The sequence below is a fragment of the Haliotis rufescens genome, unplaced genomic scaffold (assembly GCF_023055435.1).
Source record: "Haliotis rufescens isolate VD_foot unplaced genomic scaffold, xgHalRufe1.0.p SCAF_100, whole genome shotgun sequence".
NCBI lineage: Eukaryota > Metazoa > Mollusca > Gastropoda > Lepetellida > Haliotidae > Haliotis > Haliotis rufescens.
In genome coordinates, this window is record NW_025963781.1 from 587,839 (window position 1) to 601,101 (window position 13,263).

Consider the following 13,263-nt stretch of genomic DNA (forward strand, 5'->3'; position numbering starts at 1 on the left):
TCTTACTGTTTTGAGGGTGTTAAGGGGGTTGATGGGGATGGAGACGCCGTCCTGGTGACAGAGGTAGGTGAGGTAGAAGGGCAGGGAGACCCACAGCCAGCCACATGGCACCCACACAACCAGACTCTCCTCGAAACACTCCGTGAAACGCGGCCAGCTGCTGTCCAGTAACAGAGACTCATTCTGGAAGGAGGAATGAAATAACATAGCTTTGTGGGTGGTGAGCATCTTGTGTCTTGTACAGCTTACAAGATGTTAATGAACGTAGTCATAACAGCGTACGGTCGACTTTACACAAAAGGTGTCTTGTTCTGTAAAAAGAAATGAAACAACATAGCAATATGGGTGGTGAGCATCTTGTGTCTTGTACAGCTTACAAGATGTTAATGAACGTAGTCATAACAGCGTTGGGGCGACTTTACACAAAAGGTGTCTTGTTCTGTAAATAGAAATGAAGCAACATAGCTATGTGGGTGTTGGGCATCTTGTGTGTTGTTGTACAGCTCCCTGGCATACAAGAAACAACATAGCTATGTGGATGGTGGGCATCTTGTGTCTTGTACAACTACCTGGCATACAAGATGTTAAAGAACGTACAGTAAACTACGGCTATGACGAACTCAAAGGGACCACTAATTTTAGTTCGTAATAACCGTAGTTCGTTATAAGTGTATATACAGCATATATACAACAAATGACTGAATGAAACAACATAGCTATGTGGGTGTTGGGCATCTTGTGTGTTGTTGTACAACTCCCTGGCATACAAGAAACAACATAGCTATGTGGATGGTGGGCATCTTGTGTCTTGTACAGCTACCTGGCATACAAGAAACAACATAGCTATGTGGATGGTGGGCATCTTGTGTCTTGTACAGCTACCTGGCATACAAGAAACAACATAGCTATGTGGATGGTGGGCATCTTGTGTCTTGTACAGCTACCTGGCATACAAGAAACAACATAGCTATGTGGGTGTTCGGCATCTTGTGTCTTGTTGTACAACTTCCTGGCATACAAGATGTTAAAGAACGTAGTCATAAGAGCGTTGGGTCGACGTTATACAAAAGGTGTCTTGTTCTGTAAATATATTTCATACAAGATATTAAAGAAAAAAGACGTAACAAGGTTGAGTTAATGTGACACAAACAGTGTCTTGTTCTGTAAATATATGTCAATCGGGATATAAAAGACCATGTCAGATGAAGGTTGAGTTAATGTGACACAAACAGTGTCTTGTTCTGTAAATACATGTCAATCGGGATATAAAAGACCATGTCAGATGAAGGTTGAGTTCATGTGACACAAACAGTGTCTTGTTCTGTAAATATATGTCAATCGGGATATAAAAGACTATGTCAGATGAAGGTTGAGTTAATGTGACACAAACAGTGTCTTGTTCTGTAAATACATGTCAATCGGGATATAAAAGACCATGTCATAAGAAGGTTGAGTTAATGTGACACAGTGTCTTGTTCTGTAAATACATGTCAATCAGGATATAAAAGACCATGTCATAAGAAGGTTGAGTTAATGTGACACAAACAGTGTCTTGTTCTGTAAATACATGTCAATCGGGATATAAAAGACCATGTCATAAGAAGGTTGAGTTAATGTGACACAGTGTCTTGTTCTGTAAATACATGTCAATCAGGATATAAAAGACCATGTCATAAGAAGGTTGAGTTAATGTGACACAGTGTCTTGTTCTGTAAATACATGTCAATCGGGATATAAAAGACCATGTCATAAGAAGGTGGAGTTAATGTGACACAAACAGTGTCTCGTTCTGTAAATACATGTCAATCGGGATATAAAAGACCATGTCATAAGAAGGTTGAGTTAATGTGACACAAACAGTGTCTTGTTCTGTAAATACATGTCAATCTGGATATAAAAGACTATGTCATAAGAAGGTTGAGTTAATGTGACACAAACAGTGTCTTGTTCTGTAAATACATGTCAATCGGGATATAAAAGACCATGTCATAAGAAGGTTGAGTTAATGTGACACAAACAGTGTCTTGTTCTGTAAATACATGTCAATCGGGATATAAAAGACCATGTCATAAGAAGGTTGAGTTAATGTGACACAAACAGTGTCTTGTTCTGTAAATATATGTCAATCGGGATATAAAAGACCATGTCATAACATGGTTGAATCGATGTGCAGTCGAACAGTGTCTTGTTCTAAAACTACGTCACACAAGATATTGATGAACATGGTTGTAAGAGCATTTAGTCGATATGACACAAACAGTGTCTTTTTCTACAACTACGTCAACCAAGATATTAAAATAATAAAAATAAAAGGCGTTGATATGGTGATGGTTGAGTCGAAGTGACACAAAAGGTGTCTTGTTCCGTAAATATAGGTCAATCAAAATATATAAAAAACGTAGTAGTTGTAATAGTAGCTGAAGCAATAGTAGTAGTACAGGTAGCAGCAGCAAGAATCATAGTAGTGGTAGTGGTAGTAGTGGACAATATCATAAGCATGTGTTTATGAATCACTATCAAATAGTGATGAAAAGCTCCCATAATAGGTAAACCTCAATTACACTGGTAGGACATTAGACACGAAATTCGTGCAAATTCATTTCAATGTTGACCAACTGACAAAACACTACAAGGTATAAACACAACGTAAACACATTTTGCTGATTCATGCTTGTGACACAGACAGTCAAATATTTACATGAACCAGTTTCTTCCCACTAGAACCAGTTTCTTCCCACTAGCAATACCATGGGAAATAAGATATCTGTCCAGCCTATCAAACTTAAGTCATCATGACATGCACATATTTAGGGGTTCCAGATATTTTTTTTAAGTATTCGTATTTACTCACAAGTTATCATTCGAATTAGATATTGGCGGTTTTCCTTTGGTATTCAATATACTTTTACAACCATCGATTGGGTATTTATAGAACAATGAGAAGGCATTCTCAAAATAACTCTGATTAAAACGCTGTTTTATCAAGCACATTTTTTCTGTTATTGTGTTTTAGAGCTATATACGCGTCTCAGTTGCAATAAGCGAGATGTAGCCTTTCCTGGGCACTGCACTACAGTTAATGTACACAAGATGTGCATGTGAAGAGAAAAGATATGTGGGCGCGCAGGCTGAAAGGTTACATCTGTTAGTCATGCATGTGCTGTTATACAAAATGTGTTTGCTTTTTAATTTGTAATGTTATGTGTATGCAAGCAACACCAACACTTAATCTCCTGAAAAAAGTTTATTTTGATGAATTGAAAACTTATTTGCCGAGCCAACTCGTAAGCCCCTACCCCACCCACTCTCAAAACTCAAGGGGACTGGGGGGCACGGGTGGCCAAGTCGTCTATGGCGCCACGATTAGCTGTGCAGAGTTGCGTCCCTTGGACACGCCAGAAACCTATGATTGTGGGTCCGAATCCCGGTCCGCCCCGATTATGTTTCTAGGTGTGTCAGCACCATACCCGTACTTCGGGCTAATGTCAGGTGTCAGGTTGTCCAAATATATCTCTTCCGCCTATGAAGATCTACTTAAGCAGTCGTCTATTATATCCCATCAACTTGTCACAACTGTATAATCTATTTAATCCTAATCCTCACGGTATATCTGGCTTCACTAGCCCTGTGCTTCATTACCTGTGTGCTATTTGTTATTCTACTGTACACCTGGCCAATTATCTGCTTCATATCTATTATCGTTGTTGTCTACGTTGGGCGGTCAGGTAGCCTAGTGGTTTAAACATTCGCTCGTCACACCGAAGACTCGAACTCGATTCCCGACATGGGTACAATGTGTGAAGCCCATTTCTGGTGTCCCCCACTGTGATATTGCTGGAATATTGCTAAAAGCGGCGTAAAACCAAACTCACTCACTGTTGGCTATGTTAATCTGCTTATCACAACTTATGCATATATACCTCTCATCACTTGGTTGTTATCAGTCCAGCTTGATAACGGTGAAAGAATCTTCATCGAAACGTCGCTATATGCAATGAACCAGAATTTGTTATCCATTAAGTTGTACGTTTTTCTTACTCATACGCATGGGTTTTATGCCAAAAGGAGGTTTCAGAAGGGGAAAGTATGCCTCTTTCTAATCAATCAGAACCAAGCATTCGTTATTGTCCTGGTAGAGTCATGGATAAATCCCCGGAACTAGGACACCACTGCTGATCAATCAGTTTTATGAAACTTATGACATGCTCCCCTTTCCTTTTAGCACTGCTTAATGTCAACATACCCTCAAATGAACTGGGCGCAGGTTCTCAACACTTAGGGAGCAGTTCAAACGATTTAAGTCGAATAAATATTACATTTCCTTAAATTCGGTGAAGCAGGGAAATTTGTGTGTCATTAGTCAAGGAAACATTTCGTAAAACATTAAGCAACGTGAAACGTATGTAGTAATTAAATTTGTCAGATTTGTTAGGTTTCATTAATTTTCTAGCAATTTTGAAAGTTTTGATGGACCGACTGGTCTTGATTCTTGAAGTCGTCGCATGTTTTTAGGTTACGTTAGTGATAAGAATGTAACACATTGTTCATGTATAGTATTTTATATATTTAGGTGTCTTCCTAAATTCTTGCACTGGTTGATAACCAGGGGGGCACGGGTGGCCCAGTCGTCTAAGGCGCCGCAATTCGCTGTGCATAGTTGCGTTCCTTGGACACGCCAGAAACCTATGATTGTGGGTTCGAATCCCGGTTCGCCCCGATTGTGTTTCTAGGTTTGTCAGCACCATACCCGTGCTCGTGGGTTTCACCGAAGTGGTAAACGTCTAAGACTTGCATCACTTCGGGCTTTCCTCACACATTGAGCTGACACGCCGTGATATAACTGGAATACTGTTAAAAGCGGCGTTAAACACACATGTCTCTCGAGTCGTTCTCGTAGCAGTTTGGGAATGCGCTAAAAACAAACGTAGAGTCTCATGTTGGGTCTTAATGTAATGACAGGTTTTCTCAAGCTCGACATACTTTAAACTGAATATTGTGATATACGGTCCCTCAAAGCTGAGTGAACACACTCCTACCCAGAGTACAAATGCCAGCCCAGTAAAAATGCTAAGTCATCACTGCGCTGTAGTGTGTGGAGCGAGTGTCCCATATCAGCGGTGACCACGTGACACACGGCATGTTTTACAGATCACCACCCTGTTACATTGGTGTACCGTAAAAAGCTGCATAAAAACAAAATTCGATTAAGGGTTACGGCTCATCCATTTCGTAACATGCGGTTACGTCCTAGCTCTTAGTTTCATCCCCTGTCAGTTATCCGAGGCAAGGGAGTTAATTAACTGTAAAAGTTCTGTTTCCATCCTTGCCGAACAGGGCCATATTTCTGAGCTATATTTTGGCTGGACTAACTAATCAAAATCGCGTTCGTAAACAACATGGCGACCTTCGTGCAGGTTCGGTCCATTGCAGATTTGCAAAGCATGTGTACTGTCAACTGTTTTCCAAATCTTTTCATGTTTTTAATCAAGGTGCTGAAGTAATCTGGTGCACTTGACTGGGCGCAGCCATTTTGTTTGGGGGGGGGGGGGGGGGGGGGCTGCAAATTTCAGCCCAGTTCGGCAAGGGTGGAAACTGGACATTTCTAGCAAGTTAACTACCCTGTGTAATTAGCACTGATAGGTGTAGGAATGGACATTGCAAGGGGCAAATTGGAGCCACCTGGGCAATTAGCCCCCACAAGGATCAAAGCAATATCCATATATATATTCTCTATCCATATATGTGTGTGTGTGTGTGTGTGTGTGTGTGTGTGTGTGTGTGTGTGTGTGTGTGTGTGTGTTAGAGTAGCTTACTTTAACCCCCATTATTTACAGTTTTATGTGTGTGGTGGTTTATCTTTATTCAATCAGTTAGACCTAATCAGTATTCACCTGACAGAGGCGCGAGAGGTCACGCTGAAACGTCATGACAAGGAATAAAAGAAGCTGTTATCCATAAAAATTGTCATGTTTTCAAGACCAGCATAATTAAAAATATTCTTTCGAAAACAAAGTAATTTCTGCCCCAACTCTGGACACAGTGTTTTATGATAACGATAACCTTATCTGTTCAACAGGCGGTTACAAGCCAAGGATTGCATAACACATTGTCATTATTTACCCTAGCCAGTGAACCAACAATAGCACACCTTGGGAAATATCATATTAAGACATACATATTCAAATTTTCGTTAGGAACGACCTACCTTTACATACGGGACGGGTAAGGTCGTATGCACGTCCAGATTTTGTCGTCAGTTGACTGGGTTTAACGTCGCGTCCACGATTATTGCAATTATATAGCGACGTGCATGCACGTGTGTGTGTGTGTGTGTGTGTGTGTGTGTGTGTGTGTGTGTGTGTGTGTGTGTATGTGTGTGTGTGTGGCTGCTTGTACTAGTCTGATCGCCGATTTATAGTGCTAGCCCACTGAGATACCATGCCGCAGTTTAACATGAATACCCCACGCAGACACAGTATACTGACTCCGAGCCGACCAGTCGTTGTTTTAGCCCCTTAATGCCAAGCGTCAGACAGGGTAACAACAAGTACCATCTTTTAACGTCTTTTGGTATGACGCGGCCGGGGATCGGGGTCGGTGAGAACCTTCAAGAGGCGACTAATTAAAAATATCGGCAACACAGGGGACGTGTGAACATATAAATCTTAAATCATTTCGTATGACAAATGAATACTCACAAATATTGCCCCTCCACAAAAGGCTTCAAAGCTGTCGTTCTCAGCCATACCCAGAGAATTCTGATGTGAGGAGAGGGTCTCGTGGTACATTGCCTCCCTTCCCGGTTACAATGACACAGCATTTCTTGACAGGCCGGCTTCGATAACACGCATAAAAAAAATTAAGGCGTCAAAATAGAAACGCAAGTACTAGGTTGCAGTGCAATTGATAGGGCGCTTTCAGTATTATCTTTTGGTGTCATTGGTACGGTTTTAATTGCTGCTGTGGTTCAAAATCATCATTATAATTACCGTTACCAATGTCCATGTGTTGTTGTTGTTGTTGTTGTTGTTGTTGTTATTATTATTATTATTATTTACAGATTAAAATACAAAATGCGGCAAAGAGGGTTTGGATGATCCTGGCACAGTCAGGCTGGTTAGGCTCATCATCAGCTCAGGGCCCTTGCCCCCTCCACACGCAGCCCAGACAGCGAATGGAACTTCTCCCAGGAAGCGCTGCCTAGTCAAACCCACCCAGAACTTTTCGGAGAATGTGAAGACTCCCCAACACTGCAGCCGTCTGCATTACCCAGATTGTCAGAAGGCCAATGTCTCCCAATGTCAGACAACAGTTTGGGAGGTACCAAACCTAAGGCACCAAGAACAATGGGGAGTCGGACAACTTGGTATTTGGGATGCAAGCGTGACATTTCGAAAGCGAGGTCTGCATATTTGCCATGTTTTTACCGAATCTTGTCAATCACATTAGTGTCAAAAGGGGCAGAAAATTTAATAATATAAATGATGTAATTGGATTTATCAGAAAGGTCAAGATCAGGTTTGTTGGCTAGTATATGTCTGAGGCTGTAAATGGGCCTCTTCCAAACGAATTTTGATATCATGAGCATCCATCCACGCAATTGGGATACAATGACATGCATCAACTTAGTCAGCGAGCCTGACCACCTGATCCCGTTAGTCACCTCTTACGACAAACACAGTCGCCTTTTATGGAAAGCATGGGTTGTTCAAGACCTATTAGACCCTGGATCTTCACGGGGTAGGTCTTACCCTGATATAACTGGAATACTGTTCAAATTCATATTGTAATTTTAAGCAATAAATTATCTCAAAGCACTGCCTCCAGAAACTTATGCTTATAGAATTTCGTCCGTCTTATAATGCTACACTATGCAATATTCTAGCTATATTACTGACTCTGAACATGACAAACCAGTGATTGATATACTAAGCAACGTCCCAAGACATCTGGGTACAATTACACGCATTTAAACAAGTCACCAGGCCTGACCACTTGTTCCATTACTGGTAAAGGAGCATAACTGATAATAATCTATTAAAATCAGATCTTAGTTCTCGCTATCGCTAAACAAAGATCTGAGGACATCCCATTAGGGGTCACGTCAGAACGACCTTTCATCCGACCAATCAGAGCGTCGCTTACCAGATCATGAAAAGTGATAGTCGGAAAGTGATTTCTAATCATGCAGCCTCGAAAACTTTAAAACGTGGTATTCCAAACGATAGTTACGGGCTTAACGACTGAATCTATATAATCTAGACCATATACTACCCATTCGAGAATGTTCTTTTGTTCAGGTTTCAAATTTATAAGCAAGAATTTGTCAAAATGTGTTTCGAAGGGTAGTCGCCAATTTGAAATTAGTGCCGTAAAGCACGAGAAAGCTGCCTTCTGATTGGCTAATGTCAGTAATTCCATTGGTCGGTCAGAGTTTGCGAAAGGTCGGTCTGTCATGAACTGTAATGGGATGTCCTCAGATCTTTGTTTAGCGGCAGCGACAAAGATCTGATTTTAATGAGATTGAACTGATAATAACTTGAAAATGCGGTTCGTTTGTTGTATATATTCCAATATTCAAGTAATATGATGGCAGTCTGTAAATATTTGAGTCTGGAGCAGACAACCCAGTGACTGACATCATGAGCATCGAACATCAACCAAGTCAGCGAGCCTGACCACTCGATCCCGAGTGTTAGGTCTGTACAATATTTCCGGTATACTGCAACACGTCTTTTCAAACGATATGTAAATAAATATGTGTTTCGGTGTATTTTGATAAAAATAATATAACCATTGTTATCTGCCCTGAATCCATGACTACAAAATGGCAGCTAGCTATTGACCATCTTGAGTAATATTTATTTAATTTAATGTGTGTGTGTGTGTGTGTGTGTGTGTGTGTGTGTGTGTGTGTAAAAGGCAGGTGTGATTTGTCTTGCCACAGAATACACAGCTCGATTGATCATAACCGCTCTCCGTGGTAGAGTGTCCGCCCAGAGAGCGAAAGGTCCGGGGTTCGATCCCCGGCCACGTCATACCAAAAGACGTTACCCGTCTGGCGCTCGGCATTAAGGGGCTAAAACAAGGACTGGTCGGCTCGGAGTCAGTATACTGTGTCTGAGTGGGGTATTCATGTTAAACTGCGGCATGGTATCTCAGTGTGCTAGCACTATACATCGGCATCAGTCCGGACTAGAACAAGCAACCACACACACACAGGTGCATGCACGTCGCTATATAAGTGCAATCATCTTGGACGCGACGTTAAACCCAATTTCACAATACCGATTGTGCATACACTGTATGAAACAAAAATAACAAAAGCAGGTGATAATAACAGTTTATAACAACACTTCACTGTACATCACAGACACCCTTCTGACAAGGTGTCATTCTGCTACTCAATTCTAATACAACAGATCTAAAATACATGGATTATGCCTGTGTATATAGGCTATACTGAACACTGCATAATCTTCAATGTAGGAATATAAATATATATTGACAATAACAACACAACCGCACAATACATCTGCAGATAGTATCATTTCAACTCCTTGTGGGAGAGTCGGGTGGCCTAGTGGTTAAAGCGTTACCTTGTCTCACCGAAGAAGCCGGTTTGATTCCCACATGGGTACAATGTATGAAGCCCATTTCTGGTGTCCCCCACCGTGATATTGCTGGAATATTGCTAAAAGCGGCGTAAAACTATACTCACTCACTCAACGCTTTGTTGTTTACAGCTGCACAGCTGCAAATGTTCGATTCCCACATGGGTACAATGTATGAAGCTCATTTCTGGTGTCCCCCACCGTGATATTGCTGGAATATTGCTAAAAGCGGCGTAAAACTATACTCACTCACTCAACGCTTTGTTGTTTACAGCTGCACAGCTTCAAATATGACAGCTTGAAACAACTGAGTCTTCACGAGACAAACCAGTGACTGATATCAGATGGTCTGACTTGGTTGACTGCTTCAGTGAGTGAGTGAGTGAGTTGGGTTTAACGCCGCTTTTAACAATATTCCAGTTATATCGCGGCGTGTCAGCTTAATGTGGGAGGAAAGCCCGAAGTGATGCAGGTCTCAGACGTTTACCACTTCGGTGAAACCCACGAGCACGGGTATGGTGCTGACAAACCTAGAAACATAATCGGGGCGAACTGGGACTGCATCAGTGTACAACAATTGCGTTGCTCATTACATCAATCACTGGTTTGTCTGGTCTAGAGTCGAGGAAATCGCAATGCCCCATTCCACAAACTGATCACAGCTCAAAATCTGTCACAAAACAATGTTATGAGAGGAGCTTCGATCGTCAACGCTAAAATTGCTTGGAAGGATGGGGACCTGTATATCAATCACTGGATTGTCTGGTCATTGACAGGTTGTCCTCATATAGCTGAAATTGGAGTCCAGTTAAACAAACAACCACAAACAAGTGAACATTTACCTGAAACATGGAAAACTATCACATTTCAGAAATAGGATTTCAATGTCTTATATGACAAGCAACACATTGAGGATATGATATATGAGGGTTCATGTCATACTGTTTACGACATGAGTGTTTAAATTCAACTTACGCATGAGTTAGAGTTAGAATTTACGCACGAGTGTTGTAAACATAGTATGACATGAACACGAATATAATGTTCTATTTATTACCGAAAAAGATGTCTACATACAGAGACGAATTTTAGTGTGTAAGTTTAACAGAAACAATACACAGTTGTCTCATGACCTGAGATGACCGTAGGGCACATTTGATTTTTATGACCCCGATATGTTTGCCCATATAGGTAATAAATCATAATATCTCATAGACAATGAACATCAAATTTTAATTTGCATATCAAGATGTAATCGAAAAAACAATACAAATTATGACATATCTCTAATGTTTACTTTGAATATATACATTACGTTTAACACAAAACAAGCTCTTCATCAGTTTCTATCTAAATATGCAAATAAATAAAATCATGCACAATCCTGAGTTAATTTATTGTCAATGATATTGTAAAATTGACTCACAAAAAGACATTATGATCACAAATGGTTGGATATATATATATATATGTATATATAAAACATAACAGTACACATCCCACTTCCTCGTGGGTTTTTCTGGGACATTCGAAACACAGTACGATAGATTAAACTATCATATACATATATAACTAAAGATTCTGCAGGGCCAATGGTATAAATGTGCCAAAATGGCTATATAGAGACTACCACTCTCATTCTTGTTAGATACTATTTTTTATGAAACAAGTTCTTTCTATGGTATATGACCAAGCTAAAGCGAAGTCAGATACGATAAAAAGTTCACAAGTTTCGTGATAATGGTATCTCACGAGAATGGGTGTGGTATCTTATTTATTACCCACATTAAATATGTATTTAAATGTAAATACATAACAACTTTCGTTCGTTAACTGACCACACTGAAACCGGTTGCAAATCTGGTTGTGCATGATTATTGATATTTGCCCAAATATGGGCACGTGTGACGGGTGACTTACGAATTTAGTATCTTACCACCTGTATCTTCACCACGTGGATAATAACATATATTATACCGCAATTATGCCAAGTGTTATTGGCAAAATTTTAAAAATCAACATGGTTGATATGGTGACATTTGACGAAGGATACATTTTGTCATCAAAGGAAATTTATAGTAGCTTAACACAAACATTTAGTAGATTTGTATAATATTTTAAAACAGTGGCTTGAGACCTTGTACATACAAGAAGAAAATAGAAATGTACAAATGATGTTCATACCTTTGAACATGTGACCCTTACATTTACTTGTATCGTATTGTATTGATACAGGACCCACCAATACGTACTCTGGCACAGAATACACTGACCATTTGGTGAATCATTAAGCTTAAAAAAAATGCCAGGCAAAAGAAGGTATACACTTGAACATTAGATTTGATGAAAAAAACTACAAATGTTATGAAAACCTTACTAGGGTGAAAACAGTCGCAAAACACTGTAGACTTGGATACAACGTTCGCTTGTCCCACCAAGCCGGAGTTCAATTGTCCAAATGACTTTGTGCTAAGTCATTTGTGATATGGTATGGGGGCACGGGTGGGCAAGGCGCCACGATTCGCTGTGCAGAGTTGCGTCCCTTGGGCACGCCAGAAACCTATGATTGTGGGTTCGAATCCCGGTTCGCCCCAATTATGGTTCTAGGTTTGTCAGCACCATACCCGTGCCCGTGGGTTTCACCGAAGTGGTAAACGTCTGAGACCTGCATCACTTCGGGCTTTCCTGCCACACTAAGCTGACACGCCGTGATATAACTGTAATACTGTTAAAAGCGGCGTTAAACCCAACAGAAGAGAAAGAAAGAGTGATATGGTATGGCTGAAATATTGCTGAAAGTGGCGGAAATCCATACAATAATGATCTTATAAGTTAGTGAGCCTTTGAATACAGTAAACAACGTGTACCGGTATAACGAACCTGCTTATAACAAACTGACCGATATTACGAATTTATTTTTTAGTCCCATCCATTTGCTGTATGTATGCTATATTCATGCTTAAAACAAACTACGCTTATCATGAACTAATATTAGTGGTCCCTTTTAGTTCCATATAACCGTAGTTTACTGTATACTGATAGAAATAAATTAAGGAACATATATAGCGGGAAGCCTTTTGTTGCAATATCATCAAATTGATGACAAAGTTTGGAAATGGCTGATACTGCATTACGTGCTTTGTCATAACCGTCTCCAAAATGCTGCAAAATGCTATGACCTTAAATATACTGCCAAACACACCAAAGTATACACTTGAAAATTGGATTTGACAAAAAGATTCTCAACGTTATCAAAAAGTTACTAGGATGAAAAGGGTCTTCGCAAAATTGCCAACTTAAGGTCCAAAACACAACTATGATACCCCTATCAAATACATCACCATCGAATAACCATTTCTCATTATAAACATGGGTGTATGCTTTCCGCAAAGACAAAAAGTATTGACTGTCAGTTTTTGGAGGCTTTTGCTGATGAGGTATAGAAAAGTGGCTGTGAAGAGGTCCGAAGAGTCCAGATGTCTGAAGAGTGAGTGAGTGAGTGGGTTTAACGCCGCTTTCTAACAGTATTCCAGTTACATCACGGCATGTCAGCTTAATGTGGGAGGAAAGCCCCAAGTGATGCAGTTCTTCTATCACGGTGGCAAAATTCACAAGCATGGGTATGGTATGACAAAGCTAGAAACAATAT

The 13,263-nt window shown here is 40.3% G+C and overlaps 1 protein-coding gene across 4 annotated transcripts in view; it reads right to left on the reverse strand.

Moving 5' to 3' along the window:
* Positions 1 to 6,822, reverse strand: part of LOC124120529 (multidrug resistance-associated protein 1-like) — a 59,175-nt gene extending 52,353 nt beyond the window's left edge. For all 4 annotated transcript variants that reach the window (XM_048391872.1, XM_048391870.1, XM_048391871.1 and 1 more), the window contains exons 1-2: positions 6,699 to 6,822; positions 7 to 183 (exon numbers count right to left, since the gene is read on the reverse strand). In XM_048391872.1, the coding sequence (XP_048247829.1) occupies positions 7 to 183; positions 6,699 to 6,788 (267 nt within the window). In that variant the 5' untranslated portion in view covers positions 6,789 to 6,822. The remainder of the gene's footprint in view (positions 1 to 6; positions 184 to 6,698) is intronic.
* Positions 6,823 to 13,263: the final 6,441 nt, after the last annotated feature.